The sequence below is a fragment of the Tigriopus californicus genome, chromosome 5 (genome assembly GCF_007210705.1).
Source record: "Tigriopus californicus strain San Diego chromosome 5, Tcal_SD_v2.1, whole genome shotgun sequence".
NCBI lineage: Eukaryota > Metazoa > Arthropoda > Copepoda > Harpacticoida > Harpacticidae > Tigriopus > Tigriopus californicus.
In genome coordinates, this window is record NC_081444.1 from 5,654,878 (window position 1) to 5,676,610 (window position 21,733).

Consider the following 21,733-nt stretch of genomic DNA (forward strand, 5'->3'; position numbering starts at 1 on the left):
TTTACTTTTCTGATGTTTTATTCAAACATGATGATTAGTGGATGATTGATTTTTGTGTTTGCATAATGCAATGGGGAGCTCTTGGATCCGTTCGATAAATTATGTTGATGCAATGACTGGCTTAGGAGTATCTTTAAGTGGCTTTTCCGCGCCGCGAATCGAGTTCAAGACGGAGGACTTGTTCAAATCCAGGTCTTGCCCGGTCATATTCCATGGATTCAGAACGTTGATCTCTTTGCCACTGAAATCTCAATTATAGATATTTGGATCTCATGATTATTAAATCAGTGGAAGGAAACTTACAAGATGGTTCCTTGCTCCATGATCTCTTCCAGCGCTTCCTCTCCGTACATTTCCAAGGGCGACATGTATTGTTTGGTGGTCATCTTGGGCTTGCCAATTGTGGTAAAGCCTTTGTTATGTTGTCCAGGTAACTCGCCAGTTTCCTCTAGATGTTTCTGATAATATGGCTTGTTTTTTGGTAATGGAGCCTGCCGCGATTTAATTATGTGAAATAAACGATAAAAGTAACAACTGTTTCGGTGAACTTGCCTCTTCTGGATTTGATTCCTTTTTCCCTCCCGGAAACATGTGACTCATGGAAGGAACAATGTTTTCACCCCTAAAATGGACGTCGAAGACACTTGTAAGAATGACATAATTGGTATTCATATGGTAATGCAATGGCTTTGTTTGCCTTTCAATCACAAGGTCCAAAGCTTCGCCTGAATTCATGATGATATTTTTGGCCTCGTTATGTGTCAGTTCGAAAACGCTTCGTCCGTTTATCTGCACCAAGTAATCGTTAGAACGACATCCACCCAAGCCTGCGACACTGTTTAAAGGGACCTGTGGAGAATAGAGGTTAAAATCCTCAGGCTTTTGATTGCTTAAATACCTTGATTTTAGACCGACTCATATTTTCGTAAAGTTATGGATTTAATTCATTTAATTTATGGGTTATTGGTTTTTGTTGAGAAATTTTCGTTCCCTTCATTGTTCCTGACCTGACCGATTCGTTGCAATTTCATTTTGGATGGTGTAGATGGGATGGTTGTAATGCGAACAATGCACGAAGTTCCTAATCATTTAAGGGACCATGGTGAATGAAGCACTAAGAGAGCTGCTTTTTCCAGCTGTTTTGACTCGGGATATGAAAAATAATTCTTTTAGAGGAGTTGCGGAAAATGGAACACACTTCTATTCAATTCACATAACTTGTCAAATTATACGCAGCATTTGCAATTACACTGATCTTAACAGATAACTCATTAATGTGACTTCTGTTTAATTCAACTAATCCGGCTATCCTTCCCTTTTTTCAGTTGTCCATTCACTATTCTAAATCAACTTTTTGTTGAGCAAAATTGACCGGCAGTGACTTATCAACGTGTCCGAGTCCTCCATAATGCTTTGAAAACCAATTAAGAGATCATAAAAGCAGCGATCAACGTGAAATGATGTGTTCACGCTATGTTTGTTTTTCATCTGATAAGTGATGTTCTTTGAGGGCCAGCTCTTGAAACTGAATTATTGTACGCCCATTGGATCAGCGCCAGGTTTGATGGAGTACGTAATCAAACCCGGCTTCAAATCAAAGGTCGGACCTTTTGTCGTCCTAACTTGTTTGTTTTCCCAACTTTTTCAGACTCCCAAGGCCCAAGACGACGACCTTAAATCAAGGCTTAATTCAGTTCATCAATCGGGCATCAAGTCTAATGATTGCTGTCAAGGTCGCTGTACATGTCATGTAAGAATGTATTCGGTGTCTGTTCTGGGGGCGAAAAGCGAGGAGAGCATCCTCATTGGAGCATGAAATTCATTAAAATTGAAAATTTATGTTCTCAGCTCGTCATTGAATTACCTGAACCGTTACTTGGCATGATGCCCTTATTCTTTTAGAGAAATCTCGACGATGATTTCGATGTCCTTCAAAAGTTTTGATGGAACAAATGTGTGGATGAACTGTTGTACAAAGCAAATATATCTTTTCTAAAGCGACAAGGATAACTACATAAAGAATACGTTATTGAAGCATGATCCAGTCCTATGTACCTCAATTTTCATAAATCCAAAATAAGTCGAGTTATCACTCGTTAATTTTGTACCTTCCTTCCAAGTTGGAATTCAATTCAAAAGATTCGAAATTCATCTCTGTCACTTCATTGTAATCAGGTGTCAATCCTGCTTTCAAATTTGGAACATTTTAAGGAACACAATCCGGTGACGGTCAAAAGTGTACAGTGGATTTTCCAAGAGAAGAATTGCTTCGAACGGTCCATGTCAAAATTTGAAAGCGAAAAAGCTTTAGTTTAGCTTATCCTTATCCAATGTGATGGATGATGTGACATAGGTAGCAATTGGATGGCCATCCAAGCAAGTGAGTAGTGACATGTCATCCTTAAAGAAGCTATCAAAAGTGTATCAAACCTCCCAGTTCAAACGTGATCAAGTCAGTTCCTGAGTAGCAAAGCTAGGAAGTGAAGAGTACTTTCATTGAGTTGAATAATGGAAGGAAATCTGATTATGGGCACAACGTTTAGGGTAAAGATAACACAAATTTGGGCCGTTTTGGAGACGAGGAAAATACTTCCGTCAGACCCCCAATGTTCCATTTGACGGATAGCAGTTCTTCATGGCCACTCGATTTCCCAATTTCACACAATAAGGTTGGAGACAGTTTGGAAAATGAAGTAGAAGCAATCAGGGCTACATATAAACACAAATTCGCACGAAAACTACTTAGCATTTGCAGTTGACAACTACCGTTTCTTTGAGCAATGGGCAATCCGTCTTGACCGCCAATTTTTACAATGGGATGACAAGCCCGATGACGTAAATGACATAACAAAGTGGATGGAACTTATTTGCAGTTCGAGTTAAAAAAAAAGTACTGATTTAGTTAAGAAAGACAAGGAGAACTGGGAAAGTGATGAACTTGAGAATTCTTTCTTTCTTACCTTGACGATTTGGAACGGCAGGCCTCGATCTTTGCCTCCTTGGAGTCTGAATCCCCAACTTTCCTCGGGGATCTTCTTGCGCAAGCAACATGAAATCAACCCTTGGCGATCATCGTTCAAGCCACCAGAATGGTTCGTGGTGAAAATCGAAGTCTCGGCAGTATTAACCACACTTTGCATGGGCTACAGTGAGAGCATAACAATCTGTCAAATTCCAGCGCCTGATTAGACGCGGGATCTTGGTACTAACCTGATACATGATTTCCGTTCGATCTGAAACGACTTCACTTCCAACCGTCTGGTATGCAATGGCCCAACAATGGCAATAAATTGTCACAAAGGATGTGTCGAAGACGAATGAAAATCCTCAACTATCAATCCTCACCCTTCCGTCTTGCCTCGTATCTTCGAAGCTCACGGAGGTATTCACTTGGGACACGTATGGGGAATCTCGTGGAAAAATCGATCTATCTCTGTCGCGCGATCCGTGCTTGCCCACAGCCCACCTTGTTTGGGACGGGTGAGGAGCAAGGGGGGGGGGGATATGGGTCTGATGGGATGGGTGAGGCGTGCGATCCTGGAATATCATACTACCAAGGAGACTACCGGCCCTTGTGAGCTTCGTAAGGGGAACTGCATACGCCGAGGCCTAAGGCCTACGTACTAACAATGTCAAACTAGAATTTTGTCAAATTCCACAACGCTCACGGGACCGTATTTCCACGTTAATAACTCCATGTCAAACATGGAGGCACTTTCAATTTCAATCTTTTTCCAACGACGCATTTGAGTGTAATTTGATTTTGGGTAATGCTCTGACGTGGAGGTCATTTTTGGACAGAAGATTTTGCTTCTGCAAAGTCTTTTTGGATCTTGGTTGAGGATAAAGCCTCGACTTTCGGATCCAAAATCTAGAATATTGATTTGAATGAGGAGAATTTTTGAACGACTATCTGTCTAAAACTTTGCTTGCGAAACATGTAATTGCGAAACAACTCCAAGTGGTCGAGCAAAATAAGTCGCCAGTCACGTCAAATCATTTCATGATAAATCATGTGTAGAAAATCAAAGGGCTCGGGCTCCAGGGTTGAGTAAAAACGCACTCCTTTTATTTTTGTGACCAAACAGATGTCCCAGACATTGCAATTCACTAATTATGATGTATTGCTTTATACAGGTAAATAAGCGACGGTGTGGCTTTTGCGTTTTCTATCAAGGCTGCACAGTTCGGGCAATCCAAAAGTCGGATTGGTCACTGCCATCCCCCCCACAATGGTTAAAATACCTTTGGAAGTGTTAATTGAAATGCCCCAACGCCGCTAATTGGCAGTTTTCTAGCTTACAAAGCTACGAGGAACTTCAATTTTATTGCTCTATGGATTTCTAGTTTAGATTAAAAAGTTACGTGTCTAAGTACAGTTGACAAGGCTTGAAAAACACCCAACTTTGAACAAATTTTCCTTACATAATATGCATTTGATATATGCATGGCGTAGCATTTTACAGTGGAATTCAATTATCGAACCCTCTAGGAGCCGAAAAAGCCAAACTGGTTCTATCAAAAATAGTCCATAATACCCTTCTTAGCATTTGAAAGGCAACCATTTGTTTTATTGGCCGAAAGTTCCAAGTGCTAGATACTCTATCTAAATTTTTCATTTAGGGCGAGTGATCGTTGTATAGAGTTTGTTTATTATTGTCTAAATAACCAGGAGAAAAAAATTAATACTATACACTGTTTTCCTTAGTGGCCGAACTAGCACACTCCAATACTTCAAAGTAGGTCAAGGTCAAATTTGTCCTGGACAACATCTTGGACCAACAATTCTCCCTCTTTTTCATGCTGTCACGGGTAGGGCTTGATCAGTTTTTAGATAGCAAATCTTTCGGAATTTTTCAATGGGAAATCCTGTTGTAATGTAACAAAAGACTTCACAGAAAGGATGAGCGTGGCATAAGGCCTAACAAGCTATTTCATCCTTCACATTTAAGCAATGTTCAATATCGTTTCCTGGGCTTGTTGCGTCGAAATACAAACAGTCTGTAAATAGCTCAGTGTAAGGACCAAGTTTAGAATTGCTGATATCTTCTTCAAATTACCGGTTTGGTCTGTCAAAATTCCTTGGAATCTGTGATAATCTGGTCCAACTGTGGTACCACGAATAATTGCTCCCCAACCGCCAGACGTTAGAGAGAGGCAAAGAAACTTGAGCCTAATAATGGAGAGTTGTTCCATGTTTAATGACTGATAACTCATAAAAAAGATCTAGTTCTGAAATTGTTTTGGAACTAGACTTCTTTTTCTTCATAGTGACAACATTTATAATTAATCTGGTGATTTCCTAAGTTAAACACACGGATTCATCGATACTAATAATTCAACCCTGGAAGTATTCTGATTTGAGCCGTTTCTATAAACGTACTACACCTTTTCCATTGCATGGACACAAAATCCTGAGAGCTGATTTATGTTGAAGTTTTTGTTTGGGTTCCAGTCAAAAATTATCAACGACGGGAGCTGAACAAGGACCTGTTTAATCTGGACCACCATCTACTCTGCAAAAACTGAGATTTTCATCACCTGTCTCTACCAAATTTTATCTGTAATATCTGCTCCACACTTATCACTTCCACGTGAACTGACCGATATCTTTAGTGACATGACACTACGTATAATCAAACTATTCTATCGCTCTAACCATAGTGTACTTTCATATGACTTTTAATAAAAATATTCATCCAATTTCGTATATTTAGTTGTTTCACGCAATGAATTAGTATCATCTTTTACATTAAGCTAATTCAATTCCATTGCATAGCTCAAGAATGCTTACTGCATTGCTGTTTTATTCAATGACGACATAAAAATGGACAAGAAATTAGGGGAAACAACCCATGACCGAAAAAGGTAAAACCGAGCGACAATAAGTTTTGTTGCAATGGGAAGAAGGAAATAATGTGTCAGACTTTGCGTCAAGCAACGGGTTGCTAAGGATATGGACTTACAACGGGAGAAAAAGCTACACATCAACTAAAAGATCCAGCTTCCCAAAAATTTGCATTTTGTATCGTTTAAAGATCTGCCAAAAGAATTAACTTGGTCACATTTGAACCCAAAATCTGACCAATGGAGCTCAGGAGACGTAGGTAAAATTATGTACCACACAAAATTTAAATCTTCAGCCCGCTCTTGATCACCTAGGTATATAGTCTTTTGACGACATGAAATATGATCAAACCACATCAAAATCAATTGTTAAAAATGTGGCGTTGTTTTCATTGGAACCATTTGGAGTTCTTTTTTTTAATGTTTTTTTATGAAAAGGGGCTCTGGGAAAAAATTAAAAGAAGATAGATGGGATGCTCAACGCGTTGTTGTCCATAATTTTAGAAGTCTTTTACCAGGGAGGCTTATCCACTTAGAGCATTTTTTGTTCAATACAGCAGGGTCTACTATTGAAAAATGTCGAAAAGTTTGTTATCTATAAACCAATCAAGCAATAACAGTAACTAGTCGGTATCAAAAACTGCTTTCGACCATTTGGCAAGATATGGTGGCTGAAAATTCCAGGTATTGTCTAATATAGCAGAAAATTGAAAGGAGTTGAAAAATTGCCATCTTTATTTAACACCTTCGGGCGTTTTTGAGTAATTCTTGGGCTGAATTGTTGCCTATCCTTTTCTCCACAAGCAAAATATTCCGCCAGTTCTTTACGTTTGAATTTAGTGCCAATATGCAATTGATGTCAATATAAATAGACATCTTGAAAGCCACAATCAGTCAAGTTCATTCCCAGTTTTTGGCATATATCCTTGGCCCTTGCCTCACTTTCTTAGTTCAGTCTTTTTTCATCTACTATTGATTTGTGTATCCCTCTGATAACTTCATTATTTCTGACAGCTTGATAATAACCAGTCACTGTGTCCTCTCTCTCATGTAAAGCTTTTCCGGTTTATGTTCCTTTTAGCAGCATTCGCTCCCCTTCTCTCAAATCATCGATTTCAATCAACAATTGGAATTTTACAATAAAATTGATCCTAATCCGCCTTGATGTCATGCCTTAAGGTAAGAAAATGATTTCTGGCTCGGAAGCAATAACAGTGGCAGCCAAATAGAAGGTCTCTTCTTCTTAAGCTCTACATTCCTTTATGTTCGTATTCTATTTACTATTTGAAATTATCAATTATTTGCTTTTATGTGTTTGAAGTTGTATGAAAGCTGACCTTATTTTGTATGGTCAAAATTAGGGCGTCCCTTTTGGTTTTGCCTTGATTTTCCCATTCTTCGCGAGCTGAACTGAATTCCCAACCGACATTGTATTTATTACTATTATTTTCCCCGGAATTCGTTCCTGGCTGTTAAATGCTTTAAGAAGCCGTGTAGAGATATTTCAATTCCAAAACTGAGCTCCATTAGAAAAATGATGCTTTTGATTAAATAAAAAACTTATCGTTTAAACTTAATATTGCGTATTTCTAGTGCAGTTGTCAAATAAAAGCGCAGAGCGCCAGAAACAAGTTTTACACGAAAACGGAGGGCAATACGCAAAAGATTGGCGTAGAAGGGTCCGATTTGGAAACTCTGCCGTTTAAATATCAAGCATTGATATGGATGGTTAACCGTAGTTAGCCAATAACCGATGAATACATTTTCACTTTTTTGAGGTTTCAAAGTAGTCACCCAGCACTCTTTCCAGAAAAGAGGAATTACCGTAGAGATAGAATCAAAATCAAATGAGCCAATCTCTTTCAGTCATTCATTCAGCAAGTATGATAAATTTCAGCAAAATCTTATCAGGAAAAGGCGATAAAAAGCAAGATTTTCAGGCTTTAATTCGTAGTTTATAAGGCCTGATTGGTAAGTGGAGTGCATATACCCTCAGAACTTGAAGCTGGCATTCCATTTTGAAATCTGAGTCTAAGAGTGATCTTTTTAGCGTTGCCAGCTAGACCATACTGCACCAAATCCATCCATATGTGTGTTTACTCCTATGTCATTTCTCACCATCGCTATCGCTCTGAGTCTGGACTAAACTCTCACTCAATAACCAACTAAATACATTTTCAATAAATCCCTTGCCATCATTAACATTTCGTTCTCCAGTAAAGCCACTTTTCATTAATAGCCTCTAGACACCCAAAGACTTTTTGGCTCCCAAGCATTGCGTTTTTGGCCACCCTAGCAGCCCACGTCGCCGGTACATGGCTCAAAACACAACAAACCTTACGTTGTCAACTGAGTTGCTTAGCCCAAAGTTGCCCTATGATCGTTGTACATCTTCCGTTTCATTGTCAGCTGCCATTTTTCAATGTGAGTTCTTTTTTGATTGAATGCTTGGCACTTGATCACGATCAACCGTCATTGTCCGTGGTAACTAAAAATTGCAGTTTTTAATAGTTAGTTGGAGCTTGACTGTGCGTCTTATCCTTTATTTCATGGCCTTCTCTTGCCAATTTTGCTGCTCAATGTTATACTGTTTCTACTTGATTTTATTTCTCTCTTATCCTTGTGCAAATCTGATTGTTTAAGGTAGTAAAGGGCTGAAATAAATACAATCAAAGAGTGTAAATGAAATTTAACTTATGGGTTACCTGGTTCCTTCTTCAATCAGGAGACTATGCATTAAACAGAATGCATCATTAATCATGATCATACTCTTTGAATTGAAGAGGTTCAGTCAAACTTGTTAATAGCAAGTGTTGAAAGTGCATTAGGACAAGTACATATTCTTGAAACCTACTACATTAATCTAATTCTTTCAACACCCAATCCCTAGCCAAGATGAATCAACACGTAAGATTTTAGTGTGTAATGTTTCAGCTTAGAGCCATCTAAAAACCTGAACCTTTGGTACAACATCCATATTTAAGCCATGACGAATATCTGACTGTTCAATTGGCTTTGGGTTATTAGCCTTATTTTCGACCATTGGCGGCCCATGAGATAGAGCGAATTTGAACTCAACCTCGCCTGCCGAGGAGGCCCACTTCTAACCCAAATATCAGCTGCCACTGAAACGGAAGATGGACAACGGCCTTGCTCAATCAGCCCACAGACTCGAAATCTCGTTGCCGTCCTAAGAAAAAGGTCCATTCCATCTCTGCTTCATTGTCTTGAGTGCTATTGAAATCATCGTGTTGAGGGTGTACTCACTCACTCGATCTCCGCCCATACACCTACAGCATGGACGGATCCACGTTTCTGGCCTCGATTTCGGCCCTGCGGAAGGCTGATCCGCCCGTGGGCGTGTCGGCCGTGGGCGACTCACGGATGGCGTCGCGCTTGAAGCCAGAAAAGGAGGCCACGAGGATTCAGTTCAACGGGGAAATCGACACTTTTCCGATTCGCGGACATCCTCAGGTAAATTCATGAGGATGGTGGGTCAGGTGGAATGACTCGTAGGCCTAGCCATGGCCTAGCCTAACCCTTGGACCTGGACTTCCTGGAGTTGAAGGCGGCCCTTTGTCCAGTTCAAATGGCCCACATTCCGGAAAGAATAGGTCGACCCTCCTCCCTTCCAGAGACTGACCTTTTCAACCTCACCCAATAACAACGACCCTTCAATCCCATGTTCAAGTGATCCACATATATCCGAACAATTTCAAGGCATGAAAGTCCCCAGGGATTGTTAGTTGATGGGTTATGGGTTCAAATGTGATGGGTAGCAATGCTTCAAAAAGCATACCGAGCTTATCTAATAAGTGAAGTGCCCGGAGCCCAGCCAGCCTTTCTGTATTACATATTTCATGTACTTTTGTGTAAATCAGGAATCAGGTCAGCTCTCAATTTTGACAAAAGAAGCCTTCATGGGATTAGAATGAACGAGGTTATTATAGCTGAATCCACCGAACATTGCAAGTTCACCCCTGAACTCTCCCAATATATTTAAATATCCCTGGCTGATGGTGTGTTTTCCTAGGTGACGATCGCTCCGTTTTCTCGCGGTGAGCACAACATGGGTTCGTCGCAATTGCAAATGCGCACCCTCGTCAATTATGCGTGGGACAAGGCCTATTATCCGGGCCGTTTGGTAGCCGTGGACCTGACGGGTCGCTTTTTGGCTTACGCCATCGTGGTCAAACCGTTAGCCTCCTCCAGTGGCGATGGTTTGGTCCGGGTGGTCAAACGCAAAGGCCTGGCTGGCATCGACCAAGTTCAACGCGTCCTCCTCAAAGGTATGAAGGGCCAGATCAAGGACGTGGACTTTGCCCATTGTCGCGATGAGAGCTCGCGGTCCCTGACCGTGGGTTGCGTCGATGAGACGGGCCAAGTGTTTGTCTTCCTCGTGGCAGAGAGTCTAGCGGGGGATTTGTCGCACAGCCTGATCTTGCAAATCAATCCGGATCCGGCCCGCACCCCCACCGATCACCATCGCTTCATTTGGTAAGGCACTTTTAGCTTGGATGGGAATAGGTCCGCTATCGATGTGCATTCTCGAGAGTTGTAACCTTAGGTGTCCCTATTTGCCGGAGGAAGACGATGTGGACGATTCAACAGCCAAACTCTTTGTGGTCGTACACGGCAACGAGGCCGAGATGTGTGATTCCAACACGGTAAGTGCCAACCCACTCACCCAGTTTGTCTTCTTCCACTCTGATTGTGTCCTGTTGGCCGTTTGTTAGATCATTCATGCCTACGGACCGGGTCCGCACGTCGCCTCGGATCTGAAAGATGGCCGTTTGGTGGTCAAAGATCATGGCGGTCAAGCCATCATGGATGCGGCATTCAGTCCAGATGGGACCGCCTTGGCTACTGCATCCAGCGATGGCGAGGTCTGCTTCTTTCAAGTCTATATGCATGGCTCGGAATCGCCGCGATGTCTCCACCAATGGTCGCCTCATGAAGGCCAGGCCCTGAGTGGGCTCTTTTTTCTCGATGATCACAAGCACTACGACCCTGGGGTTCAGTTTTGGAAGTATCTGGTCACGACGTGCGAACATCACTCGGAATTAAAGATCTGGTCCTGCGAATCTTGGACGTGTTTGCAAACCATCCAGTTCCTCAAGGATGACAATGGCGTGGCCCAACGATTCAAGGCCACGTTGGATCTGACGGGCAATTACCTGGTTCTCTCGGACTTGGGTCGCCGTAATTTGTATGTCTTGAAGTTCAAAGAGCTGAATGGAACCATGGCTTGTGTGAGTGCGTCTGAATTCGCCACCCCTGCTCCGTTCCTATCTATGAGTATCATTGATGCCGGACAGAGAAAGATCACCGTTGGACACTCAATTTCGGACGATGAGCACGATTCGGATGACGAAGATTTCGACGACCAGAACGAAAAGATCACGAAAGAGGTCACCATCATCGATTTGGTACTGGTCCAGCCCAAATCGCTCCAGACTTGCCGAATCACTTTTGAGGAGCCCATACTGGGAACTGCCATTCCGGAGGGTATCAAATTTGAACCCTTTGACGAAGAGGCTGTCATTCCCAAAGCTGAAATCTCAATCCCAGATATTAAACCCGACATTTCCCTACTCCAAGCTTCCATCAAGGCCGAGGCTATTACGTCGCCATTAGCTGCCACAGGCATGGCAGATGCCAAACCCATCGAGCCTCCAATGACTCTCATGTCACCAGATGCCTTTGCCACACACTCAACAGCCTCCAAAGTGGTCAAGGTCAAGGAAGAGATCATCGTGGACGAGATTTTGGAGGATGAAATTCCTCTGAGCACCGAACGGTTGGCTGTTTCCAGCCAAGCCTTGAGAAATAGTCTCTTTCGAAGTGTCAACAGCTCTCCATCTCGAGAGGTTCAAGATATTCTAGACGAATCTGAGAAGAACGGTAAGATCCCTTTTTTTTTTTTTTTTTTTTTTTTTTTTGGGCACCAACCAATCAAGACTCCCAAACAATAGTAACGTGAAAACAGCTCGTGGTTAGGGGTACACTTGTATCACACGGCTCTAGTATAGCTTAAAATTGCACATAGTACTCAAAATTAGACCGGACGTGTATGTCTCTGTTTCTCTCTCTAATCTTTGTATTTACTTCCATCAGATTTAGTGTGTTTCCGACAAGACAGAACATACTGTCCAAATAGCTATCTTCTCAATTCTCTTTCAAAGGTGGTCTTGGCACAGACGTCGTGGTCACTGGGGAAGACTCTGACGAGGACGACGTGGAAGACGAGGAGGACGACGAGGAAGACGAAGACCAAGAGGACGATGATGAGAACGATGCCCGAGACGTGGTCAATTTCAAAGACATGCCCGTTCCCAACGTGACGAAAAAGGCCGATTGGCCCAATCCCCCGATCAAGTCTGAGCAAGTCAAACTGAGTCAGAGTTTCGACACGGCTTTTACGGGCAGCTCGAGGACCAATACGATGGCTCCATTGGCGTCCGATCAAAGTGCAGTCATGTTGCAAAAGATGAACGAAATGATGTCTTTGATTCAGTCTCAAAAGGACGAAATGAATCGTCTGCAAGAGAGAGTCCGAATCGCCCAACAAGGCAACAAAAAAGAAGTCGAAACCTTAATCAATCAAAGCAACAAGAAGCTCATGGACGCCATCAAGAAAGAGCACTCCAAACGGCATGATGATGTCAGTGCTCAATGGAGCAAGTCTCTGAACTCGAAGCTCGAAACTGTCGTTCGAGCCGAATTGAAGAAAACCTCCACTCACATGATTCACCAGATCTCCCAACAGATTCAAGACAGCCTTCAAGTCGATTTGAGCCAACGATCCGTCAAATCGGACCTCGCCTTGAAAGACGCTGTTGGGAAGATGGTCCAATCGCGACCCGTGTGCGACAACATCGGCCAGAGCGTGGCCAATTCCATCACGCCATTCCTTCAAACCGCCTTCAGAAACGCGTTCACCCATGTGATCGTGCCCAGTTTCGAAAAGTCCATTCAAGCCATGATGGTTCAAATCAGCTCGACTTTCATGAAAGGCGTCAAGGAACATGAAACTCAACTGAATGCCCACATGGCCAAATTGAGGGAGGAGCAACATCAAGGCGTGGTCGAGCCTTTGGTCAAGGAGCTCCGAGGAGCTCTTGGGAATGTCGATCACATTGTGACTTCCGTACAGAGAGCCGTGGCTTCGGAGGTGAATGAGGCCTTCGCCCAATCGCCATTGAGAAGCCAAAGTGCCACGCCCTCAATCACCGGGAGCGCCAACAACCCCGGGAACTCCTTGGTGGATACTCAACGAACCATCCAAGGACATCTGGCCCAGGGTCGGATTAATGAGGCCTTCCAAACGGCCTTGTCGGCTAGTAATTTGGGTGTGGTCATGCTAACGTGTGAAATGGTCAATCCCATGCAAATCTTCGCTCAATCGCCGTGTCCGCTGAGTCAGCATGTTCTCTTAGCTCTGATTCAACAACTTGGTAAGGCCTGATTCTTATGATCTCACACTGTGGACCTGATTGGCGGTTAGTAATTACTGTTTGTTCTTCCTCTTTTCCCAGGTCACAATTTGGAGGAGAAGACCGAGCTGAAGCACAAGTATTTAGAAGAGGCTGTCATGAATTTGGATCCTGTTAATATTGACACGAAGGCCCATCTGTCGGGCATCATGAGCGGACTATGCAAGCAGTTGAAGACCTACATATCTCGACATCCCAATCAGAAGATGACCAAGCAAATGAGATTGCTCCTCATGGCTGCCCAGCATCTCGTCGGAAAATAACCCCCAAGAGTGGCTCACTTCCTTAAGAATCTTTACCGTTGTCCTTGAAAATTGCCTGTTTTTTCAAATACATTCTCATTAATTGACTCACCTTTTGTTTCTCTTAGGTTCGTTTCGAATATCTTGCCTTGATTATTACGTTCAGCTCAAAATATTCGCTGCAAAGTGGACAATGTAAAAACAGGTTTTTAGGGTCTCGGGCATTGATCAAAATCCTCATCACCTCTCGGAAAACCGAATATAGTTTCCATAAAGTCATCAGTGGCAACGCTACTGAAACATCCAGAAGGATTGCCTTTTCCTTCTCCAACCATGATGCCATCACGGCTTTTGTATCCTCATCGATATAGTAGATTCAAGGTATCATTCGTACTCTTGATCTAACAACTCGACATTCCAAAAACATGAGTAGGGATCTAATAATTAGCTCAATCGATTTCCAGAATTGAGCTTGGAGGGCCTTTCTTCTTTTCAAAGCAGGCCGGTTCCTCACCGCGATCGTTCACAGAGTTGCTGCTCTCTCTCATTGACTAAATTGCAATACACCACGTTGGACAGCCATGTTATCTCTCAAAGGACTCATTACGCTTTATTTGTTGGTGTTGTTGTGTTTAACCCATGTGGAAGAAAGTGCGGCTAGAAGAGGGGGAGGAGGATGAGGGGGTCGATCCGGTGGTGGGCGTGGAAGATCTTCAGGCAGTGGGCGGTGGTCAAAAGGAGGATCCTCTTATAAGAATTCGAATATAAACCCAGGTTATGGCGTGTCTGCCTCCTCGTATAAATCCAAACCCAAGACGAGCCTAAGATCTTACAATCCGTATTCGTATTCCGGAGGTCGAAGCTCATCTTACAATGGATTTGGACTTGGTTTAGGTAATTCAATTCCATGCCTGACTTCATTTGGATCATCAAGGTCGGGAAAAGAACCAACATTTTCCCAAGTTTTCAGTCTGTGCTCTATAAAGTTTGGCCTCAGAGAGTTGGTGGTAGGAGCTTCTGAATAAGAAAGTTTAAGTTAGGCCTTGTCATTTCAAGATTTTGCTTCCCCGGGGAATAACCACAGGATTCATTTTAGGGGCTGGCATGATCGTTGGATATCAACTGGGAGGCCTTCATCGGCCGATTGGATACTCTGAATCCTCGTATAACTACAACTATATCCATAAAGATCGGGGTTACTATCAAGAAACGCCCCTCTCATGTGTCAAGGCCGAGGCTTATGAATACCTGAAGCTTCAGTCGGATCTGCAGGAAGTTGATATCGAAGAAGGTGATGAGATATGTGAGTCACCCACGGATGTTTGCTTTGGGAGGATTCACATCACAAAGGCCGAGATCACCACGGCCAATTCCACAGAGGTTATCATCGATATGAGGTGAGTTCAAAGCAAACGAAACTCTTTTGTAAGATTATTATTATTTGAGGTATATGATTTGGAAAATTGACCAAAGCTGATTTAGATATATATGCATCAAAATATCGATTTTGTGTTCGTTTGCTTGAGTCTCACGAAAATCCTCAAGACGGGTCTTGATCTGTTTCTCGTATCTTGGAACACTTTCATTGCACATGAAACTTCATTTAGCCGACCAATGTGGATTTAATCCTTTATGCATTTAACATGTATATTTATCACTTATAAAGGAATGCTTCCACTCAGAAGCGACCTTTCGCCAAAATATGTAACGTCATCAGGCATATTTTGTTTCAAGAACGTAATGATATTGCAAATGTCCTTCAGCTATGGTACCTTTTGCACTCATAACATATGGGTCTCGTCTCGGTAACCTACAACATTGTGTATTGAATCTGATAACCCATTCAGTTTTGTAGGTTCAAATAATCATCAATAAATTCTCACGACCGAGCCGTTTGGTCCAAATTCTTCAAATTTTATCATAAAAAGCATAATTCCGCCATCATCAACCAAAACGGGTTGGCATTATTTAGACTTAAAAAAAAGGATTAATCTCTCTTTAACATCAATAACTCACAATTAGCCCAATTCGAGTATTCTGAGAAGACCCCGATTAAAAAGCCAACAAATCTGAGTGAAACATGAGTGAAGAACAGAATCAATTTACGTCGCCATCAAAAACACTTTTGCTTACCTAGACTTCCTAGCACTAATCCTTCGATCTTTGGTCTGACTCTACAGGTCAAGATTGAGAAAGGCTGCATCGGAAACGACACCCTGGAGAAACAGGATGAGAGCACTTATGACACGGATCGGAAGTGCTTCACCAGTTCCTTGAATGAGTCATCAAATACGAATGGCAATCGAAATGGCATCCCAAGTAGACTGATTGAGGCACTTGGCATTGAAAACGACCTTTTTATGAACGTTACGCTCCAATCCCAGATGGAAACCTGCACTTGCAAAGGCTGGTATTGTAATGGGTCCTCCTTACTGGTTGTTCCATCCATGTTTGTACTCATTGCTATGGCAATCACCCTTGGATAGAAGATTATGGTTTTTTTGATAATGTCTATGAAATGCAAAGCTAACACCAAACTTGAACTTTAAGCACTATGTTAGTGTCTCTGAATAAATTGCATTGGTGCAATTCACAATGGATCTCAGTCCTGTTTCTGTTTCTAGCGTGTCGAAACAAGGTGAATTAGCGCCATCTAATTTGACTTGGTCGACAATTAGGAGCACTCAATGATTACATGTTTAGCCAAGCCAACCAAGTATTTCTTCAATGGCTTTATGTTCCGAAGGAAGGCGTGAATTCTTTTCCGTTGTTGGTCCTTAAACAAGGTCGAAATAATGTGTCAAAGTTGCTTTGGAAATAATCAAGTACTAATGTTTCTCTTTTGTTGATTTGGAGCATCCTGTGATTAGGATCTAAATATAAATTTCCCACTATGTCTACGTTTTCGGGAATAGTTCCAAGTATTATCGATGGTTTAGCCATAGATTTCTAGACACTGGATGTCGGACGACCGACCACTCGGCTGGTAAAACAGTACAATGGATGGTCTCCTGGGAATTGATTACAAACCGGTTTATTGTACTGTTTTGCCAACCGAGTGGTCGGTCGTCCGACATCCAGCGTCTAGAAATCTATGGTTTAGCATACTCATGCTTATGATGGCTTACGTATTTCTTCAACTTTGAAAATAGATAACTTGCTACTTCATAGTCAATGAAATAATACTTTGAAAAAACTGATTACGGTTGCTGATGTGACAATTTTACAAAATCAGAACAAAGCTTCTGAGAAATAATTTTGCACCTCCATGACATTTGCCGAGCCTCATACTGAAGGTATCAGTGCTTAAAAAACTGATTGAAAAAGATGAAAAATTTAATCAAAGCTGATGAAGCAATAACCACTAGAGCATTCAAGACTCAACGAAGTCCTTAGTTACGAGTCCAACGTGTTGTGTTCCAGTCGTCAAATTATCATTAGAGAGTTTCACCAGAGCGATGACATCACTTTCAACCAATCGGCGTTTCTCGTGGGCGAAACTGTGAAGTGCTACCTTATAAGAAAGCTCAATCGATATCACGACGCACGAAAGTTCGTCGTGGTCTATGCAGTAAAAAATACGCGGACCAGTCTCAATGTCAGAGCCTTGTGTCTGCTTAAAGGCCGTGTTTGAGGTCAATATCTGAACCTGGAGGATGTTGTCCGACAAGGCCGAACAGATTGTACCCTAGCAGAACACCCACCAACTGATGTCCAAACCATTGGAAATTGGGAATATCCATCTTCAACCAATGAGATACACATCAGGTGCCCACAACACCCCAAGGATTTGACGGCGTGGAAGAATATTCAATACCCTCCCTCAGTGAATGGCGGCAACAACTGTACGACTACTACCTCATTAGTTATAGCAACAACCAGCGATAACCTACAAACACGAGCGTGGAAGCGTGTCTGGAATGGCTGGGAAGCCATATCTCTTGGGGTTTGGACTAATCCTTTTCCTACTCGCCTTCGTGATATATGAATCCGATGCTCGGAGAATCGGAGGAGGGTTCTCTCGAGGCAGGTTCTCTCCCACCAGGAACAGAAATCCCACCAGGAACAGGAATCCCACCAGGAACAGGGGGGGATCAACTTTCTCCAGGAGACCCGCCCCTAGCAGCAGGAACGGTCTCTACAATCGGCGAAACACAGGCTACGGAACCTACCGGACTCGTCGGACACCTTTGCCGAGGACGAGTTTGTATTCCAGACAATATGGCAACTTCTACGGGCGTCGAAGCTCGAGTTACAACGGATTTGGTCTGGGCATGGGTAAGCTCTAATATCCGTGGGCAATAGGCATCCACCCTTTCTTTGGACAGATGCCGAACGAAGGAACGAACGAACGAACATGGTCTATATATTTCCCCCATTCGACTCTTCCTTCCATCTCGACCCGAGCGAGAGAACGAGAGCGAGAGTTTCTGGAAGATTTTCTGACTGTTAGGCTTAGCCCGCGGCCAAATTGTTTCAAAGGCTTAAAAGGGATTTGCTTACTAAATCTCATTTCAAGGCCCTTTATGTAAGCCAGTGTTGTACGTAACGCTTCTTCAGACCGTCTTCGTTCTGGGCTTTGGGCTTTGGGCTGTGTGATGTGTGGTGTGTGCTCATCTTCTTCTGATTCCACTCTTTGGTTTCTAGGCGCGGGTTTGTTGATAGGCTACCGTTTTGGGGTCCTTTCACGTCCCATTGGATATGGGGGCTTTGGGTATAACTACCGATACATACACGAGCACAGGAGCTACAACATGGACCGGCCATACACGTGCACGGCCACCAATGTGTCGGAGTTCATCAAAACCATGGACTCGGCGCAGGAGCTTAATATTGACGAGGGCGAAATCATGTGCTCGCTTGAAGAGGATGTCTGCTTTGGAAAGATTACTGTTTTGGAGGCCAACATAACCATGGCAGATGGAAGTGGAACTCGAGAAGGATTTGAGGTGAGACTGAGTGTTCCGTGTATGATGATGCTCCAGAAGCTCAACATGCCATATACTAAATGTTCGTGAGGGATGCAGGCGCAGAATATCCCTTCCACTCGTTAAAAACCAAGCCATCACGACCTAAGAGTGTGGTCCATTTTCTTGGATCAAATGGCTGGTCGCCGCAAACAGAATGCGAGGAGGATCAATGAAAAATAAAAAGAGCGTGAGAGCCTGATCTCATTTGAGTATGGTACGCGTTCTATGCACGGTAAAATTTGATTCCGAAAAAAGGTCCCTTTGTGTCGAGGTCTCAATCTTCCGTGTAGAATATATTGGGAGGCTCTGTTGTTTCTATTTATACTTTGAAAACACTCGATGCCTGTGCAGCCCTTTCAATCCCAACTGTTGAAATGTGGCCTCGATGTTTGATGTCTCGGTCTGTGATGAACAGGAAATAGGGTCTGTGTGATGTTCCCACGGCTTTCATTTTGTGTTGTCGTCCCTCGTGTCTGCAGGCCAGTGCAGTGATGCCACCCGGAATCCCCCATCTCTCAGTTCTCATTACAGATCAAGATAGAAAAAGGTTGCGGCCGGAGATCCGAGTTTTCCGCCTCGAATAACACCGCCAAATACGATTCCTCGCGCCAATGTTGGACCAGTCGAGTCGACAACCGAACTCTGGCGTCCTTGGGTGACAACTCAACCGCAGAGAAGGCAGAGAACGTGATCCCCGAGAAACTCATCGAAGTGCTCGGTCTCAAGGGAAAATCCATGCGGGAAGCCTCCGTGTCAAGTCAATTTGAATTATGNATACTTTGAAAACACTCGATGCCTGTGCAGCCCTTTCAATCCCAACTGTTGAAATGTGGCCTCGATGTTTGATGTCTCGGTCTGTGATGAACAGGATATAGGGTCTGTGTGATGTTCCCACGGCTTTCATTTTGTGTTGAGTCGACAACCGAACTCTGGCGTCCTTGGGTGACAACTCAACCGCAGAGAACGCAGAGAACGTGATCCCCGAGAAACTCATCGAAGTGCTCGGTCTCAAGGGAAAATCCATGCGGGAAGCCTCCGTGTCAAGTCAATTTGAATTATGTGTTTGCACGGGCTCTTATTGCAATTTGGGAACAAGAAAGTGCCTTGGACTTGAAACCTTGGGAGCCATTCTGGCCATCGGGGGCTTGGCTGGATGCATTCACCAGAGGCGCTTAAATGCCTTCTAGTGCATTCATAGTACGACTCCTATTACCCAAACTCATCTCCTTATCCTATTGAGCAAGACTCACTCGCATTGTGATATTATGATACGATGACATGTAGTTTTAAAGTATACCTATATGTTTATGTATGCACTACAAAGCCAGGGCTAAAACAAATGATGAGTCTCATTCTGTGTCATTTCCCGTTCCGTTCCCAAGAGTCTTTCTTGTTATTTCTTGAGGAAATCCCTCAAATGCCAGGTCATTAAGGTCAAAAGTCGAGCCCCAGGATTCGTTAGCTCAGGCATTCGAACATTGACCTTCGTCTTGATTTCCCAGAGAGGATTCAAGTGCATGCGACTAAAGATTACCCACTACGTACGTCTACCTTGAGCATTGCCTTGGATTGACAAGGAACAAGTCTCCCTTTTGAGCAGCAACAATACTGGATCAGAGGACAAGGAAGTGTGTTTGTTTTATCGCTACCCACACATACAGTATACATACATATGGAACAGCCATAGGATGATGAGCTCACTAGATACCCTCATCTGCACAAAGATACGACATAAAGAGTCAACAATCATGTTCCAAGTTTGATCAGGGCTTCAAGGTGGAACAAGGTGCTAGAGCTCTTTCAATTGTCAGTGTTGTCTGTTATGGGTATACTGTACTGAACAAGCCATGATCAAGATGGGAAAGAACCTACTTGGAGGTTCTACTTCTTGTGACTCTGTTTTCTACAACGAAGAGATGTGCACAATGTGAAATGCGTGGAACAAACCTGTCAGATATTCAGAGTGCAGTGCAATCATCCTCCAGCCAGAGGAATGCCAAGGAGAAACCCATGCTTTAGATTAAGCTATGTTAGTCTGTCAAACCTTTTGGGCAGGCTTGAATTTCAGTTCTGTTACTTCTTCACTGCCTTGAGCCTCGTTTGCTAGTGCTGTATATACAGTATATATCTTATTTTGCCATCGAGTTTTGGGAACAAGTTGGCGTGAGGAAGGAGGAAGAGAAGAAATCGAAAGGAAACAGGACAAGGAAGCTCGAAGAAGGCTGAAACAGGAAAAGGAAATACAACGGTCGACTTGCTTATGTGCTTATTTACTTACTCACTCACTGTACACGTATTGTAGCATATACATGGTGTAACAATGCTTGTGAGCATTCGTTCGGGAACATTTCCAAGTGCGAGAGATGTAACACTTTAATATGAGCAAGGATAAGAGAGCATAAATGTCACCAGCCAGATGTTACGTTTAATGATAAAGAGCAAGCTGTTGTGTTAAATGACAGTGATAGTGACAGCCTCAATTGTTGGTCCAGTTTGGTTGGTGTTTATGTATTTTTTGATATTCGTCAAGTTTATTGTGAACGTTGACAGGTGGTCAAATTGTCTTGTCTTGATCAATCTGGAACATTTTGATTTCCTTGCACAGTTTCGTGCACGAATGTTCCCTTATGAAAGTATTGCGCTGATGTCTTGTACATGTGCTTCACATTTCTTGTCAATCTCATCTATTTTCTTGCAAGTAATATTTTCATCATCCCAATAACCCCAAAGACATATTAGGACCCGATCAAAGTCACTTAAAGAAACAATTCTCAAATATGATTTATATAAAAACATCGTCAAACAAATCGTCATGGTATTCACACTCAGAACCGTAATGTCGATTCAAGATTGTTCGAAATTGATAAAGGTAACAACTGTATGCACCAAACAGATAGATTTGTAATATCCCTGATGAGCTGAGTCCATGCGGTCCAGTGCACATGAAAAAAATGAAAAGGTTATGATTATGCAGTGCCGGTATGTATATTCGTGCGTGTATACCATTGAGGATAGCGAAATGCCCGAAATCCTCCTGGCTATTGGTTACATCGTAGAGAGTCGGCCATTTTCCAGAAATGAAACAACTCTCTTAACAACCTCTACCCACGATTGAGATCTTTGGCGAGCCTGAGAAGCTTTATAACACTGGACATCTATCACATCCTAAAATATGATA

General features: G+C 42.8%; 3 protein-coding genes and 1 long non-coding RNA gene across 4 annotated transcripts; 3 read left to right on the plus strand and 1 right to left on the minus strand.

Moving 5' to 3' along the window:
• On the minus strand, positions 1-3,415 carry LOC131881482 (PDZ and LIM domain protein 5-like). Its single transcript, XM_059228367.1, has 6 exons — positions 3,211-3,415; positions 2,961-3,143; positions 698-849; positions 553-622; positions 304-491; positions 1-241 (listed from the first exon to the last, which is right to left on the minus strand). Exons 1-6 carry the CDS (start codon positions 3,217-3,219, stop codon positions 100-102), a joined length of 744 nt encoding a protein of 247 aa, XP_059084350.1. The 5' UTR covers positions 3,220-3,415; the 3' UTR covers positions 1-99.
• Positions 3,416-9,018: 5,603 nt separating this feature from the next.
• Positions 9,019-13,692, plus strand: LOC131881484 (enhancer of mRNA-decapping protein 4-like). Its single transcript, XM_059228370.1, has 6 exons — positions 9,019-9,321; positions 9,881-10,344; positions 10,415-10,514; positions 10,584-11,751; positions 12,033-13,304; positions 13,386-13,692. Exons 1-6 carry the CDS (start codon positions 9,145-9,147, stop codon positions 13,604-13,606), a joined length of 3,402 nt encoding a protein of 1,133 aa, XP_059084353.1. The 5' UTR covers positions 9,019-9,144; the 3' UTR covers positions 13,607-13,692.
• A 388-nt stretch (positions 13,693-14,080) lies between these two features.
• On the plus strand, positions 14,081-16,185 carry LOC131881485 (uncharacterized). The gene is made up of 3 exons (XR_009373362.1): positions 14,081-14,479; positions 14,682-14,982; positions 15,766-16,185. It is a non-coding gene; the product is annotated as an uncharacterized LOC131881485 (long non-coding RNA).
• Positions 16,186-16,935: 750 nt separating this feature from the next.
• LOC131880742 (uncharacterized) lies at positions 16,936-19,338 on the plus strand. Its single transcript, XM_059227436.1, has 3 exons — positions 16,936-17,863; positions 18,233-18,534; positions 19,087-19,338. Exons 1-3 carry the CDS (start codon positions 17,506-17,508, stop codon positions 19,336-19,338), a joined length of 912 nt encoding a protein of 303 aa, XP_059083419.1. The 5' UTR covers positions 16,936-17,505.
• The last annotated feature ends 2,395 nt before the right edge of the window (positions 19,339-21,733 follow it).

Excerpts from the sequence above, each read along its gene's own strand:
- LOC131881482 (XM_059228367.1), bottom strand. Across the intron at positions 850-2,960 it reads TGCCGTTCCAAATCGTCAAG|GTCCCTTTAAACAGTGTCGC; the intron begins GTAAGAAAGAAA and ends TATTCTCCACAG. Across the intron at positions 623-697 it reads TTGGACCTTGTGATTGAAAG|GGGTGAAAACATTGTTCCTT; the intron begins GCAAACAAAGCC and ends CGTCCATTTTAG.
- LOC131881484 (XM_059228370.1), top strand. The coding sequence starts at position 9,145 with ATGGACGGATCCACGTTTCTGGCCTCGATTTCGGCCCTGCGGAAGGCT. Across the intron at positions 10,515-10,583 it reads AGATGTGTGATTCCAACACG|ATCATTCATGCCTACGGACC; the intron begins GTAAGTGCCAAC and ends GCCGTTTGTTAG. Across the intron at positions 13,305-13,385 it reads AGCTCTGATTCAACAACTTG|GTCACAATTTGGAGGAGAAG; the intron begins GTAAGGCCTGAT and ends CTCTTTTCCCAG.